The 17,715-nt window shown below is 44.8% G+C and overlaps 1 protein-coding gene across 1 annotated transcript in view; it reads left to right on the top strand.

Moving 5' to 3' along the window:
* MAP3K10 (mitogen-activated protein kinase kinase kinase 10) overlaps window positions 1-16,718 on the top strand; it is a 47,902-nt gene extending 31,184 nt beyond the window's left edge. Inside the window, exons 6-11 of the mRNA XM_044305915.1 lie at window positions 1,008-1,248; window positions 2,056-2,178; window positions 2,281-2,419; window positions 7,380-7,492; window positions 8,930-9,649; window positions 15,776-16,718. Coding sequence (XP_044161850.1) covers window positions 1,008-1,248; window positions 2,056-2,178; window positions 2,281-2,419; window positions 7,380-7,492; window positions 8,930-9,649; window positions 15,776-16,170 — 1,731 coding nt within the window. The 3' untranslated portion in view covers window positions 16,171-16,718. The remainder of the gene's footprint in view (window positions 1-1,007; window positions 1,249-2,055; window positions 2,179-2,280; window positions 2,420-7,379; window positions 7,493-8,929; window positions 9,650-15,775) is intronic.
* The last annotated feature ends 997 nt before the right edge of the window (window positions 16,719-17,715 follow it).

Genomic DNA, 17,715 nt, shown 5'->3' with positions numbered 1-17,715 from the left:
CGTGTCATTTAACACTTTTGCTTACTGTCAGTGGTTACTGACTGATGCCATGGATGCATTACACAGGACTGACTGATTCATGGGCTATACAATTCTGTTGTGACGATAGGACAACCTGATGTAAGATGGGATTGCAACTAAAATGTTAAATAAATGCATGTTTATTTGAAAATTTTATAATTTCCTAATATGTAAACAAACAAATAAATAAATAAATAAAAAATTCTAGCTGGAATACCCCTTTTAAGCTGTGCTTTTTATTATTTATTTATTTTCAGTTACTGTATCGGTAAGTAGTGTTTCGTTATGCTGTACAATTCTGTATTGGTATAATAAAAATAAAGTTGAATTGAATTTCCGTACGTATCATATATATTATGGACATTTGTGTCCACCCCAATGCAGATACCTGACATGCAGACCCTCTATTGCTTCACCATCTAAAGTTCAGTAACTTTTTTTTCTCAAATTGGCTTTAAATATATTGAATAGCGTTATGAAAAAAATATATCACTTTTATCAACAGAACAAATGGCACAGAGGCAGTCCATGAGGCTGCTGTTGGGTCCTTGGAAAGAGAGAGAGACCCAGACTGAGCACTTCCCTGATATTAATGTTTTGAGGCAAGCATGTGCCAAGTTCGCAGTACGGGTCGGTTCACATGACATTTTTTGTGTCCGTTTGAAGTATATATTGGAAAAAAGGATGCAAAAGTACAGCACACTATGCTTTGGTATGCTGCAGAGTCCCGTAAAAAAAAAAAAAAAAAAATTTCAATAATGTAACTCTTCAGTGAGCGGATGCTACTGTATGGCATCAGTCTGAGGATGGATGGGAAAAAAGTGATGTGAACCCACCCTAAGATGTATGTGTTAATTTGCTAATGGGCCCGCACTTCTATGTATTCCTCTGGCCATTGCAGCAGGATATCAACATAAGGGCAGATGTTTTCCACATGATAGAGAAGTAACAAATCTAGTAATGTGATGTGTGTTCCATCATATTAGGAACTTCGCAGTCGGGAGGAGGAGCTGGTGCGTGCAGCTGAGGAGCAGAGGAACCTGGAGGAGATGCTCCGAAGAAGAGAACAAGAGCTGGCAGAACGAGAGTTTGACATTGTAGAACGGGAACTGAACATTATAATGTACCAGATGTATCAGGAGAAACCCAAGGTGAAGAAGCGGAAGGGAAATTTTAAGAAAAGTCGTCTGAAGCACAAGGATGGAAATCGCATCAGCTTACCCTCAGGTAGGGGACATTTATGGGTCAGGGAATGCAGGTTCACCCAGCATTATAAATATGCACCGTCACCACCACTCAGCACCCACATCATCTTGTGCACCCACACTATCCTGAACACTCTACACCCACATCGTCCTGAGCACATCATCCTGTCCACTCCATCTCTCTACACATACATCATCCTGGGCACTTCAGCAATGTACATCCACATCATCCTGATTCTGAGCACTCCATCTTTCTAAAGCCACATCATCATCCTGAGCACTCCACACACACAATCCTCCTGTGCACTCCATAGCTCTACACCCACATTATCCTCCAGACATGTCCTCTTGTGCACTCCACCTCTCTACAGCCACATCCTCCAGTGCACTCCACCTCTCTACACCCACATCACCCCATGCACTCCACCTTTTAAGGCCAAATTATCCTGTGCTCTGCCGCACTCTACATCCACATCATCCATGTACTTCAGCACTCTGTGCCGGCATCATCCTGTGCAATGCACTCTAGCACTCTTCACCCACATCATCATGTGCACTCCAGCACTCTTCACCCACATCATCATGTGCACTCCAGCACTCTTCACCCACATCATCATGTGCACTCCAGCACTCTTCACCCACATCATCATGTGCACTCCAGCACTCTTCACCCACATCATCATGTGCACTCCACCTCTCTACAGCCACATCCTCCAGTGCACTCCACCTCTCTATACTTGCATAACATTACATGCATGGAAGAGCAAACCACTGGTGCCCTCAGATATCGGTGAATTACGCCTTACCCCACTTTGTTGTCTGCCCTCAGGTTTTGAACACAAGATCACTGTACAAGCCTCAACAACTCTGGACAAGTGCAAAGGTCAAGGATCAAGCAGTTGCAGTCCTCCTGGAAGCCCCCTGATCATCCCTAGGCTGCGTGCCATTCGATGTAAGAAGTTTCGCTCTAGGTTATACATAAGGCTAGGGTTTAAGAAGGTTTGTGCTGAATTTGAATGTTCGTCTTCTGAAAATTAACTTTAAATTCTCTCAGTGACCCCTGTAGACGGCAGTAAAACCTGGGGACGTAGCTCAGTGCTGAAGAAGGAGGAGGTGACCTCAACCAAGAAGAAGGGGAGGACATGGGGTCCAAGTTCTACGCAACCAAAGGAAAGAGCCGGAGGAGAAGAGAGGTGACATTGCTCTTTATACTAATCTCATCCATGTTTGTTGCCATATGGCATAATATAGCCCCTACCATAAAGTATTAGAATATTTGAATCCACCGAGGTGGTCTGTGACCATAAACGCATGAGGTTTCAGGATGAGTACATTTGTAGGTTACACAATTAAGCAATGACTTCTAATATTATTCAGAACTTCCAACTTGTTGTACATTATTCCTTATAATTTTTATTATAATCTTCTCGAAGAGTAAGGAGGAGATCCTGCCCGCCATTGATTGGTATGATACACCCTTATTCTGTCAGTGTAGCGACTACCATGGGGCCCGTAGTCAGAGGGGACCCAGCTCTGAACTGATTCTCCTAATTCCTGACCCATATTTATAGTGTTGGTCTGCATTGACCAGTAGGGGGAGCTCACTACATATAAATGTTTATAGAATAGCGGGCCATCGATGCATTAATTTTATTTATTTTTTAGAGGTTGACACTTAGTAAATCTCACTCTAGTGCAAAATAGATCAAGACTGGCATATAAAACCCCTTGATAAATCTCCCTCCATATTGCCTGTATAAATTCATATGCAGTTAGCTCCCCCTAGTGGTAGCTGCGTGCATCTAGGATTTTATCATATAACTATGGCTGTGTAAATTAAAGGGGTTTTCTACTTTTCAGATATTGCTACATCAATATCCGATTGGTGGTGGTTCAACACTCGCACCCCCATGATCAGCTGTTTTTGACAGGGGGCGAGAGAAACAAAACAGTGAATGGAGCAGAAGGATCTGTTAACCATGTAGCGTCTGTGTGGCAGACCTCAAAATTTTACACTGTATTTAGAACTCAGATGAGGCCCCTAAAATCAGTCAGACCACTTCTTTTACTAGGAATATTAATCAATGAACAACTACTATCCCAATTTTTTCCTCCACTCCCTCCTTCTTTTGCTCTGTGTGCTGCTGCACATCTGCTTTTAATTGCTAATCAATTCCTTCTATAGCACTGTACTGCCGACCCTGTTTTGTAGCCAGAGGAATTAGGTTCCTAGCTTGCTAAGTTCCTTGCTGTGCTGTTTCCTGTTGTCTGCCCATGTACTGACCTGTGCCTGTTTCGCCGTTGTGACATTCTGCTGCCAGTCCTGACCTTGGACCAGTTTCTTTGATTTGAACAAACTCTACCTGCCCTTACCTCAACCTCTTTCTGACTATGTGTTTAGCTTGTTCCTTCAGTGCCATGCACCAGTATCTCTGACCCCCATGCGTTAGCTGTCAAAGAGGTAGCCGTCTGGTGGTTCTTTGAAGTGAAGTCCAAATCCCTGTATAGGGGTTAAAGGGTGAATACTAGGGAGCCGACACAATAATGCCCTTAGGGCAAGATGGGCGAGTACTTACCAGTAGTGTTGCTCTCCCTGGCCTGCAGGCGGTCCATTCAGGTCTGTAGCCACAAGGTTGGCCTCAGAAAAAAGCAGAACCAGTACTGTTGCTTTAGTGTGAATGGGGTTTTTTTGCTCCTCAGTTCACACAGCAAGTCTTGAAGTGAAGTCGAAAGTCTAGACTTGAAACCGTTCCTCCCCAACCTGTGGGGGACAGCTTCACACAGGTTTGTGAGTGTACTAGAGACCCACACTTTTAGGAGTGCGGGATTTGTGAAGGTGAATAGTCAGTGATGGATTATAAGTTGGAGGGTGCATTCAAGTGGCCTGGCAGGATCCGGACAGTGGTCATCCAGTTAGATACCCCTGTCCCACAGGGATAGTTAAAGGGTTTGGCCCAGAATTTCTGGACTAACTACAGGATAGGTGATAAATGTGTAATCGCTGCTGGGACCCCCACAATCACAAGAACAGGGATTCCTGAGTCCCCTGTGTGTATGGAGTGACCACCGATCAATTCACTTGTGCAGGACCGTCAGAGAGAGAGCAGAACGCTGTACTCAGCAGTCCCATAGAGAGTGAATGGAGTGGTGATCACGCATTTGTGCATTCACACAGCTCAGGGATCCTATTCTTCTGATCAGTGGGGGGTCCCAGCAACCGGACCCTGAGAAATCATACAATTATCCCCTATCCTAAATGTTTATATTTTTTCTTCTTGTGGACCAACTCCTATAAAATGTTCTATTATAGCACTGTTGCTATGATGTCAGGAAAAATGGTTTTGTCATAGCAACAAAGTTCTCTTTATGTATTTTAGCAAATATTTTTTAATTGTTTTCATGGAGGAAAGAATCTTTTTTTGTCGGGTTAGCTTCAAGAGGACCAGTTACCTCTCCTGACATGTATATTTTGCATTTCCCATGTGATAACCATTCTGGAGCATCTATTCTTATGACTCTATGTTGTGTCATTCCTTTATTATTCCTGCAGCTGAATTACAAGCAGTTTGCAATAAAGGTCCAGCTGAGTGAAACCAGTTGGGGGGGGGGGGGGGGGGCGGAGTGTCCCTGCACAGTTTGGCACTGATTGGATAGTGTCAGACTGTGCAGGGACACACCCTGAACTGGTAAGAGCAGCGCAGAACGATGGAGTGTCGGCAGCGCCCCTGCTGGAAAGATAAGTTGGTGAAACCGAGGGGGTGGGGCGCAACTAAGGCCGGGCGCCTGGAGTGCACAGCGTCATAGAAACCAGTGACGCTGTGCAATCCGGGTGTCAGGAGGAGCATGGCAGCAGAGCTGATGGCACAATGGGGGCAGAGCTGATGGCACAATGGGGGCAGAGCTGATGGCACAATGGGGGCAGAGCTGATGGCACAATGGGGGCAGAGCTAATGGGGCAGAGCTGATGGCACAATGGGGGCAGAGCTAATGGGGCAGAACTGATGGCACAAGGGGGCAGAGCTGATGGCACAATGGGGGCAGAGCTAATGGGGCAGAGCTGATGGCACAAGGAGGCAGAGCTGATGGCACAAGGGGGCAGAGCTGATGGCACAAGGGGGCAGAACTGATGGCACAATGGGGGCAGAGCTTATGGCACAATGGGGGCAGAGCTTATGGCACAATGGGGGCAGAGCTGATGGCACAATGGGGGCAGAGCTGATGGCACAATGGGGCAGAGCTGATGGCACAAGGGGGCAGAGCTGATGGCACTGGGGTGAGGGGAAGCTCATGGCACTGGGGTGAGGGGGAGTTGATGGCACTGGGTGGGGAGAGCTGATGGCACTGGGGGATAGTGGAGCTGATGGCACTGGGGGGAACTGATGCACTTGGGCTGATCGCACAGGGGGAACAAAGGGTGTTGGGGACTAATGGCAGGGGGTCTGATGAGTTTTTATGAAGGAAAACAGTCTATTATTTTTTTCTTATTAGATTACTCGATTAATCGTAAAAAATAATCGATAGAATACTCGATTACTAAAATAATCGTTTACTGCAGCCCTAGTAACAGCACAACATAGTCCTAAGAATAGATGCTCCAGAATTGTCATTACACGGGGAATGCAAGTAGTTACTAAACCAGACATGTCAGGAGAGGTGAGGGTCCTCTTTAAGACCATAATGACCATTCAGGATGCATATAAGTGAAGGAGCAATGATGGATATAGAATTCGTTAGTATGGATTGAGCAATTACCAGCTATTCATTATGTAATCAGCACAGTCCACTAATCTAGTCTGCTCTGGCTGGTATGGAAGGAGGCTTTGTATAAGCTTTCTTAGTAATGATAGTAGCATTTAGTAGCATGGCTGCCAACAAAGGAGACAAAAAAAAGGGTAAAAAATGGAGTCCATAAATGAAAATTAAATAGATATAGTAAAGGTAAAAACAAAGGGCGTATATAAATGTAAAGAACTTCGAATACACTGTTCACTTCCCGGAGGTGAAGCTAAAGCTGGCCATACATGTGCATGCTTGGCTGAGCATGCATATCTAGTAAATGCCACTGGCCGACTTCTCTTGCCGGTGGCTTATCTCCCCGATAGCAAAAGGATCGGGCACTGAAAGCCAACGATACTTACTGTATCTCCCCTGACATCTGCCAGCAGCAGGACACCACACACATTAGGCTACTTTCACACTTGCGTTTGGTTGCGGATCCATCATGGATCTGCACAGACGGATCCGTTCAGATAATTCAACCGCATGTATCCGTTTGTATTATCTTTAACATAGCCAAGACGGATCTGTCTTGAACACCATTGAAAGTCAATGGAGGACGGATCCGTTTTCTATTGTGCCAGATTGTGTCAGTGATAACGGATCCGTCTCCATTGACTTACATTGTGTGTCAGAACGGATCCGTTTGGCTCAGTTTCATCAGACGGACACCAAAACGCTGCAGGCAGTGTTTTGGTGTCCGCCTCCAAAGCGGAATGGAGACTGAACTGATGCATAACTGAGCGGATCCTTATCCATTCAGAAGGCATTAGGGCAAAACTGATCCGTTTTGGACCGCTGGTCAGAGCCCTGAACGGATCTCGCAAACGGAAAGCCAAAACGCGAGTAAAAGTAGCCTTAGCTGTTAGAAATTGGTGGGTTTGACTGCCATAGATGAAATGTGCATCTCCAGCTTTAGTGTAGAAATGAGAGGCTTTAAAAAGCACAATATAAGAGTCCGCACAAACCTCATCACAAAACCGTGTATTCTTTACTAAAACTGCTTATAGTTTAATTTTTGTTGCATATTTTGTAAACGTAACATAAATATAGATTTTCCATTTTAAGAAATAATGTGACAAAAATTGCAATGAAAATAGCTATAATAAACACAGCATGAACACGGGGGCAATAACTTTTTCATATGGAACCAGATGGTGTTGGATTAATTTTTTCCTTCATAAAATAATAATTGAAAAATGTTGAATTTACCAGGGTTGTGTTATATATTTTATTTAATTTTAAGACGTGAAACAAGCGCAAACAACCCAGAGGAAATCATCAAATACCCGTCACTGTAATGGTCAACACAATCTACAAAAATGTCAAGAAATCCAGTGTTCTGTACTAAAACAAATTCTCTTTGCCCGTGTATAGGCTGAAGGCACTTGGAGAAGGTAGCAAGCAGTGGTCCAACAGTGCCCCTAACCTAGGAAAATCACCCAAACACGCACCTATCAGCGCTGGCTTTGCTAGTCTCACAGAAATGGGTAAGAGCATACTGTTCTTTTTAAAAAAATCTACCTATCTAATATCTATCTATCTCTATCTATCTATCTCTATCTATCTCTATCTCTATCTATCTATCTATCTATCTATCTATCTATCTATCTATCTATCTCTATCTATCTATCTATCTATCTATCTATCTATCTATCTATCTATCTATTCTATCTATCTATCTCTATCTATCTATCTCTATCTATCTCTATCTATCTCTATCTATCTCTATCTATCTATCTATCTATATCTATCTATCTCATATCTATCTATCTCATATCTATCTATCTCATATCTATCTATCTATCATATCTATCTATCTCATATCTATCTATCTCATATCTATCTATCTCATATCTATCTATCTCATATCTATCTATCTCATATCTATCTATCTATCTCATATCTATCTATCTATCTATCTATCTATCTATCTATCTATCCAAATCAAATCAAATCAGCTTTATTGGCAGGACTAAATACATTTTAGCATTGCCAAAGCAAGTGGGAAATAATTGGGTAGGGTTGGGGGGTGGGGACACGTCCAGGGTGGGGGTATAGGAGTCCATGGTATATCAGGCTCCTCTCAGTCTATGGCAGGCAGTAATATATTGTGCTGCTGTGGTCGGTGTGTTCTCCTCTTCCCCTAGCAGTATGGAGAGTCTCTCCTCCTCTTCCATGGAGATGAAGTCTGGGCAGAGATCAGACAGTCTCCTGAAGTGAGTCTCCCTCACTGCTGAGTATTTGGGGCACCGCAGCAGGAAATGAGCCTCATCCTCCACGGTCTCCTGGTCGCACTGCTGGCACAGTCTGCTCTCCCTGGGCATGTACCTCTGTCGATGACGCCCGGATTCAATGAGCAGGCTGTGGGCGCTCAGTCTGTACCGGCTCAGATCTGTCAACCTTTTGGATTGGGGAGTTTCTCCAGATATGGGGCCAGTTTGTACTCCCTCTGCAGGCTCTGGTATACTGTCAGCTCTATCTATTAGAATCTTATCTCCCATGAGAACCAAGAATCAGGCATACTGAATTCCAACATGCCCAATTCTTCTGTATTCCCCGGAGCCCCGAGCCCCCACCCCACCCCGCACCACACAGGTTCAGCCAACATTCATGTCATGTGTATGGCAACTTTAAAGTACACCCAACATTTTCCCAAACTTTCAATTGTTTGCAGTCTGGGTGCTGAGATCCCCCTGATCAGTAAATTGAGGGTGCAGAAGCTCTCGGCGGACCTCTGTTCATTTCTGTTGGTGTCCTCAGAGTCCATAGACTGTCTTAGGATCCATCTACTGCCTACTCCGCTCTGCAAAGAGAACCAAAATGAAAGTCGCTTGAATGGGACTGAACTGCAGAGAGGCCATGGGACCGATGGACGTGACGTCACCAGTCCTAACACATTACCTGATTATTTTTTATCATTGCAGAGGAATATTCAGAGAATGAAGGCTCCGTTCCCCAGTCCCCGTATTCCACACAGTCCTACCTCACGTTACCCCTCCAGACCGATGTCAAGAGTAACACCGAGGACTCCAGCCTATCTGCCGCGTCATCTTCAGACAGTCCTAAGCGCACCCCTCAATCGCGCAGGAAAAGTGAACTGGTGCTGCTAGGATGTGCGTCCCTCTTAGCGGCCGTGGCATTGGGTACTGACCTCGCCGAACTGGTGCCCCAGGAAGAAAAGAGAAAGGGAATCTTTCAGTGGGCAGGAAGGGGTCAGCGACGCAACGCCAACTCCCCCAGTCGCTCTATTTCTAAAGAGGAGCCGGTCATCCCTCCCAGTTCAGTCACCCTCATCTCCTTGTCTTCCATCTCAGACTGTAACTCCACCAAGTCCCTTATCCGTTCAGATAGCGACGAGGCTGTTTTGGCCGGTGATAACGCGCCCTGTGGGCATCTAGGTCCCAAGGAGACCGGTAGGGAGCAGAGCGATGGGCAAAACCCACTTGTGGACTATAAAGTGGAAAGCTTTAAGCGGGACCCCCGGCAATCACTGACTCCTACACACGTCACGGCCACCCGTCCTAACTCCTCTTCTACAAGAGGCCACAGGAGGACTCCATCTGATGGGGCCATACGGCAGGTCATACAGGGTCACCGGCGCTCACCCTCAGATGGCAGCAGCCCGCCTCAGCTGGGGGACACAGGTCAGTATTTTTTGTTTTTATTGGTAGCTTGCTCTTTTCATTTTCCCTTGTAGAGGACATTATGCCAATGTCACCTGGTTGTTTTAGCAGAACACAGATACCCAGTGCTTAAACACTCTGTGCAGCTTAAAACTGCAGGCAACCTACATGCTATATTTGACATTGACGTGCTCAGGAATGAAGGCAGGGTTGGACTTGGCCACCAAAGGATCATCCGGTGGGTTCAAGCTCTGACAATAATGGACCCCTAATAAAACAGGGCCCTTAAGGTTCTGTATGCGCAGAAGGTGGGCCCTCAATCATATCCTCTGGTGGGCCCAAGGGACTTCAGTTTGGTGCTGAATGAAGGCACCGGGTCCCCAGCCTACATGTGCTATACAAGAGCATGTATACAATATGGCCAGCCAAGGTGGCTGCTTTGGGGCTCCTGAAGGATAGGGGCCCCTTCTTCTCCATGTGTAATGTGAATTGACACAAAGCTCCTGTTACGAGCATGGCATGGTAGTAGGTAACCACATCAGTAGGGGGTACTATTTTGCCCCCACTCCTCTATGTCTGGCCCCTGTGGCTATATACATGGCAGGCGTACAACACTTACTCTAAGAAGGCATCTTCAATTAGACGGGTAGCAAAATAGGGCAAACTGGAGTCATTGGACCCCGAGTGTTACAGGTCCCAGATGGTTTATGACCCAACTTTCCTAGACTTCTGAATGGCAAAGTATCACTGCAGAGCTAGGACTGTATGAAAGCTGGATGACAGCTCCTATGGGAGCAGTAATTGTGACCACATTGTCACCCATCTTTTCCAGAAACGGATGTAACAAAGAAATGCTGTTTAGACATTGCAATGACTTGACCACAGGAGACCTGTCAAGGACTTGCATTTGCCGGTTATTGGGGGGGCTCCCCCTATGTAATGTGAGGCCACTTCAGCACGGAGTCATTTTGTCCACACAGCAGGTAGATGTGAAGTAACATGGGTCGTGCGTAGATTTGTCCTCTACAGCGTGTAGGCGAATGGGAAGTGAGGCAGATATAATTTTTCTGTTTTTGGAAGAGCTTTGTGCGCTGTGGTCTGGCAGGGAATGAAGACTCCCCCAGAATGCCCTTTAAAATCATCTGCAGCATCAACATAGCCGAAGCGCGTCAGCTGTACTCAGTCTGCAGTCGACCTAGTATCTGAGTATCCAGGAGTGTTTCTGGGTTGCTTTATAGTTACAGATGATATAGGCGATAATGTACTGTACTAAAGTGCACCCCAATCAGCGCTTTTATTTCTGCACCCTTAACAGTGTCAGCCCTCTATAATAGTGTATAATGTCAGCCATGATTGCCCCCCCCTTATAATAGTGTATAATGTCAGCCATGATTGCCCCCCCCTTATAATAGTGTATAATGTCAGCCATGATTGCCCCCCCTTATAATAGTGTATATTGTCAGCCATGATTGCCCCCTTATAATAGTGTATAATGTCAGCCATGATTGCCCCCCCTTATAATAGTGTATAATGTCAGCCATGATTGCCCCCCCCTTATAATAGTGTATAATGTCAGCCATGATTGCCCCCCCTTATAATAGTGTATATTGTCAGCCATGATTGCCCCCTTATAATAGTGTATAATGTCAGCCATGATTGCCCCCCCTTATAATAGTGTATAATGTCAGCCATGATTGCCCCCCCCCCCTTATAATAGTGTATAATGTCAGCCATGATTGCCCCCCCTATAATAGTGTATAATGTCAGCCATGATTGCTTCCCCCCTTATAATAGTGTATAATGTCAGCCATGATTGCTTCCCCCCTTATAATAGTGTATAATGTCAGCCATGATTGCCGGCCCTTAAAATAGTGTATAATGTCAGCCATGATTGCCCCCCCTTATAATAGTGTATAATGTCAGCCATGATTGCCCCCCCCTTATAATAGTGTATAATGTCAGCCATGATTTCTTTCCCCCTTATAATAGTGTATAATGTCAGCCATGATTGCTTCCCCCCTTATAATAGTGTATAATGTCAGCCATGATTGCTTCCCCCTTATAATAGTGTATAATGTCAGCCATGATTGCCCCCCCCTTATAATAGTGTATAATGTCAGCCATGATTGCTTCCCCCCTTATAATAGTGTATAATGTCAGCCATGATTGCCCCCCCCTTATAATAGTGTATAATGTCAGCCATGATTGCCCCCCTTATAATAGTGTATATTGTCAGCCATGATTGCCCCCTTATAATAGTGTATAATGTCAGCCATGATTGCCCCCCCCCCTTATAATAGTGTATAATGTCAGCCATGATTGCCCCCCCCTTATAATAGTGTATAATGTCAGCCATGATTGCCCCCCCCCTTATAATAGTGTATAATGTCAGCCATGATTGCCCCCCCCTATAATAGTGTATAATGTCAGCCATGATTGCTTCCCCCCTTATAATAGTGTATAATGTCAGCCATGATTGCTTCCCCCCTTATAATAGTGTATAATGTCAGCCATGATTTCTTTCCCCCTTATAATAGTGTATAATGTCAGCCATGATTGCTTCCCCCCTTATAATAGTGTATAATGTCAGCCATGATTGCTTCCCCCCTTATAATAGTGTATAATGTCAGCCATGATTGCTTCCCCCTTATAATAGTGTATAATGTCAGCCATGATTGCCCCCCCTTATAATAGTGTATAATGTCAGCCATGATTGCTTCCCCCCTTATAATAGTGTATAATGTCAGCCATGATTGCCCCCCCTTATAATAGTGTATAATGTCAGCCATGATTGCCCCCCCTTATAATAGTGTATATTGTCAGCCATGATTGCCCCCTTATAATAGTGTATAATGTCAGCCATGATTGCCCCCCTTATAATAGTGTATAATGTCAGCCATGATTGCCCCCCCCCTTATAATAGTGTATAATGTCAGCCATGATTGCCCCCCCCCCCTATAATAGTGTATAATGTCAGCCATGATTGCTTCCCCCCTTATAATAGTGTATAATGTCGGCCATGATTGCCCCCCCCCCTTATAATAGTGTATAATATCAGCCATGATTGCTTCCCCCCTTATAATAGTGTATAATGTCAGCCATGATTGCCCCCCCCCCTTTATAATGGTGTATAATGTCAGCCATGATTGCCCCCCCTTATAATAGTGTATAATGTCGGCCATGATTGCCCCCCCCCCTTATAATAGTGTATAATGTCAGCCATGATTTCTTTCCCCCTTATAATAGTGTATAATATCAGCCATGATTGCTTCCCCCCTTATAATAGTGTATAATGTCAGCCATGATTGCTTCCCCCCTTATAATAGTGTATAATGTCAGCCATGATTGCTTCCCCCCTTATCATAGTGTATAATGTCAGCCATGATTGCTTCCCCCCTTATAATAGTGTATAATGTCAGCCATGATTGCCCCCCCTTTATAATAGTGTATAATGCCGGCCATGATTGCCCCCCCCTTATAATAGTGTATAATGTCAGCCATGATTCCTTCCCCCCTTATAATAGTGTATAATGTCAGCCATGATTGCCCCCCCTTATAATAGTGTATAATGTCAGCCATGATTGCCCCCCTTATAATAGTGTATAATGTCAGCCATGATTGCCCCCCCTTATAATAGTGTATAATGTCAGCCATGATTGCCCCCCCTTATAATAGTGTATAATGTCAGCCACGATTGCCCCCCTTATAATAGTGTATAATGTCAGCCATGATTGCCCCCCTTATAATAGTGTATAATGTCAGCCATGATTCCTTCCCCCCTTATAATAGTGTATAATGTCAGCCATGATTGCCCCCCCCTTATAATAGTGTATAATGTCAGCCATGATTCCTTCCCCCCTTATAATAGTGTATAATGTCAGCCATGATTGCCCCCCCCCCTTATAATAGTGTATAATGTCAGCCATGATTGCCACCCCTTATAATAGTGTATAATGTCAGCCATGATTGCCCCCCTTATAATAGTGTATAATGTCAGCCACGATTGCCCCCCTTATAATAGTGTATAATGTCAGCCATGATTGCCCCCTTTATAATAGTGTATAATGTCAGCCATGATTGCCCCCTTATAATAGTGTATAATGTCAGCCATGATTGCCGGCCCTTAAAATAGTGTATAATGTCAGCCATGATTGCCCCCCCTTATAATAGTGTATAATGTCAGCGATGATTGCGCCCCCTTATTATAGTGTATAATGTCAGCCATGATTGCCCCCCCTTATAATAGTGTATAATGTCAGCCATGATTTCTTTCCCCCTTATAATAGTGTATAATATCAGCCATGATTGCTTCCCCCCTTATAATAGTGTATAATGTCAGCCATGATTGCTTCCCCCCTTATAATAGTGTATAATGTCAGCCATGATTGCCCCCCCCTTATAATAGTGTATAATGTCAGCTATGATTGCCCCCCCTTATAATAGTGTATAATGTCAGCCATGATTGCCCCCCTTATAATAGTGTATAATGTCAGCCATGATTGCCCCCCCCCCTTATAATAGTGTATAATGTCAGCCATGATTGCCCCCCCCCCTTATAATAGTGTATAATGTCAGCCATGATTGCCCCCCCCCTTATAATAGTGTATAATGTCAGCCACGATTGCCCCCCCCCTTTATAATAGTGTATAATGTCAGCCATGATTGCCCCCCCCTTTATAATAGTGTAATGTCAGCCATGATTTCTTTCCCCCTTATAATAGTGTATAATGTCAGCCATGATTGCCCCCCCCCTTTATAATAGTGTATAATGTCAGCCATGATTTCTTTCCCCCTTATAATAGTGTATAATGTCAGCCATGATTTCTTTCCCCCTTATAATAGTGTATAATGTCAGCCATGATTGCTTCCCCCTTATAATAGTGTATAATGTCAGCCATGATTGCCCCCTTATAATAGTGTATGTCAGCCATGATTGCCCCCTTATAATAGTGTATAATGTCAGCCATGATTTATTTCCCCCTTATAATAGTGTATAATGTCAGCCATGATTGCCCCCCCCTTATAATAGTGTATGTCAGCCATGATTGCTTCCCCCTTATAATAGTGTATAATGTCAGCCATGATTGCTTCCCCCCTTATAATAGTGTATAATGTTAGCCATGATTTCTTCCCCCCTTATAATAGTGTATAATGTCAGCCATGATTGCCCCCCCCCCTTATAATAGTGTATAATGTCAGCCATGATTTCTTCCCCCCTTATAATAGTGTATAATGTCAGCCATGATTTCTTCCCCCCTTATAATAGTGTATAATGTCAGCCATGATTGCTTCCCCCTTATAATAGTGTATAATGTCAGCCATGATTGCCCCCCCCCCCTTATAATAGTGTGTAATGTCGGCCACATATGACCTGTACAGAACCAGCCCCACACACATCAGCGAGCCTTGATCACCAATATCACTATTGCCAGTTCACTGGTTGTCCTTCCATGGATCATTTTTGGTAGGTGCTAACCACGGCATACTGAGAACACCCCACAAGACCTGCCATTTTGGAGCTGCTCTTACCCAGTTGTCTAACCATCACTTGCCCATTTTTCCTGCTTCCAACAAGAACTGTTTACTTGCTGCCTGATATATGTTCCAAAAATGCTCCAGTTGTGAGATTATCTCTTACAACTGGGCGTCGCTAGGATATGCCCCCATTGTCTGATAGGTGCAGGTCCCACCTCTGGCACCCGCACCTACACAGAGAACGGAGCCCTGAAAGTGGTGGAGGGCGCAATGCGCATGCGCAGCCGCATAAAATTTGTTTCTATAAGGTCGCCAAAAATAGCTGAGGGCTGGCTCGGCTATTTCCGTCAGGCCCCTAAAAGTGAATGGGAGCGGTGGCTGCGCATGCGCAATGCGCTCCCATTCACTTCTATGGGGAGAGCGCTTGGTGGTGGCCGTATCTGGGGAAACCTGGGGTCCTCCAGCCACAACCTTTCCTGCTCCGTTCTCGATATAGGTGCGGGTCCCATTGTCTCAGATGGGAATACCCCTTTAAGTCTCCTCTTCCCATCAACCTTCACAAAGGGCATGTATGTTATTTAGTAAGGGAGATAAGCGGGTCCCCTATATTGTTGGCGCTACTTATCTTTAGGAATCATACAGTAAATATAATCAATAATTTTCCCCCCACAGGTTCCAAAGAACACACTCCTTTTCCTCGCCTTCCGGACCCCCACTTTGTGTTTCCCCCTCCAGCCAGACGTAAACCCTATGACAAGGATCCGGCAGTAGAAAGACCCACCACCTTGGAATTTGCACCTCGGCCTCGACCCTCTTCTGGCCGGCCCCGTTTGGACCCTTGGAAATTTGTGTCCCTTTCTCGGACTCACAGTTCATCTCCATCTGGCAGCGGGGGGGATGCCAGCTCCAGCGGATCCGCAGATGGTATCCAGGTTGGGGGGGTCGAGGAGACCCTGCTGGACATGGAAGTGGAAGGGCAAAGACTGGACAACACTGTCCCTTTGTGTGGGGGAGGGGTACAGCCACAGACTGACCCTTATTATAATACGGGAGCGGACGTGTCTTAACCGTAGAAGGCCATTGGCACCAAGTATTATCCGGCCGCTGCCTCATGAAGAGAAGGAGCGTCTCTCATGAATGTATTTTGTGTTGTTACCCCACGGGTTTAAAAAAATATATAAAAAATAATCAAATAAAATAAGGGGTGGACCCCCTCCCCCACTTTATTCCTATTGTCAGGAGTAGCTGAAGCGGAGCAGGCAGGTTCCAGTCCACGAATTATCTGGGAATCTTAGCTTATTAAAGTGTTCAACATGGTACTTGACCAGTCCTTCAACACACTGGGGTTGGATTATCTAATTGATTTCTGTGAAAATGTCTGAGCCTTTGCCTAACCCACCTGTGTTTACAAGTTTCCTTACCATCAGCCCCGTCTCGGAGCGCCAAAGACCTTGCCGAAATCTTGGAAGTCGCTGGCTTAGCTGCATTGTAGCATGGCAATAGGCAGGATGTAGTGACTTCCAGCAGCTAAAGGGTGTAAGACGTACCCCAACTTGCTCCATCCGTTGTCGTCTTAATGGTGACTGAAGTATTAATAAAGAATTTTACCACTCTGGTCTGCGGCGAGTTTCTGTCATGTTCCGTAATATCTGGATAGGTTACTGCAAGTCTCACAGTCCACATAAGGGTTAATAATGGCACCATCTAAATGCACATCCTGAAATGGCAGAACAGGGGCGAAATCAAGGTCAGTATTGCCAAACTTCAGTCTCTGTCAGGGAGATTTGTAAATACCCCCTTAAAGGTATTGTTCACCCCCATGGACCTTTCAGCCAGACGCCAGACCCCCCCTGTCGCACGACCGAGATGACCTTTATTGGCCTCCTTACTGGACATGCATAGAATTTTATAAAGGTAGCTATAGGGGTCCCTGGTGTGCTTGAGGGGCCTCGGAGACCCATCGGCAGCATAAGAACAGACCAGTTTAGATTCTTTTCTGTAGCATCCATTCTTTAAATTTGTAGTTCTTACTCTGTTGTTCTGCCTGGAAAATAATAGGAATAAACTGACAACTTTCCGTTCAAATTCCACGTGCCATTTGGAAATTTCCCAACACGCAAACCATTGGAAAAGTTAATAATAACCCCTAGCTGTCATTGTAGTCCTACATTTCCAGGAGGAATAACAGAGGGATGACACAAAAATAAAACAGTTATTTTACACTGAAGTCAATAGAATGATGATTAGCAAAAAGGAAGCGTCATTTTTTCATGACCAACTAAAATCAAAACGTATTTGGTGTAAAGAAGCTAATGGATTTTTTTTTTCTAAATTTTTTTTATCCACAATAGGGTGGATTAAAAGGCATCTGTCAGCAGTTTTGTACCTATGACACTGGCTGACCTGTTACATGTGTACTCGGCAGCTGAAGGCATCTGTGTTGGTCCCATGTTCCTATGTGCCCGCATTGCTGAAAAACATGATGTTTTAAGATATGCAAATGAGCCTCTTGGAGCAAAAGGGGCGTTACCGTTACACCTAGAGGCTCTGCTCTCTCTTCAGCTGTTGCACCCTCTGCACTTTGACAGGGTCACGTGTGATGAAGTTCTCAC

This window comes from Bufo gargarizans, chromosome 9, assembly GCF_014858855.1.
Source record: "Bufo gargarizans isolate SCDJY-AF-19 chromosome 9, ASM1485885v1, whole genome shotgun sequence".
Classification (NCBI taxonomy): domain Eukaryota; kingdom Metazoa; phylum Chordata; class Amphibia; order Anura; family Bufonidae; genus Bufo; species Bufo gargarizans.
Note: the sequence above shows the minus strand (reverse complement) of the source record. Positions and strands in the feature narration are given on the sequence as shown.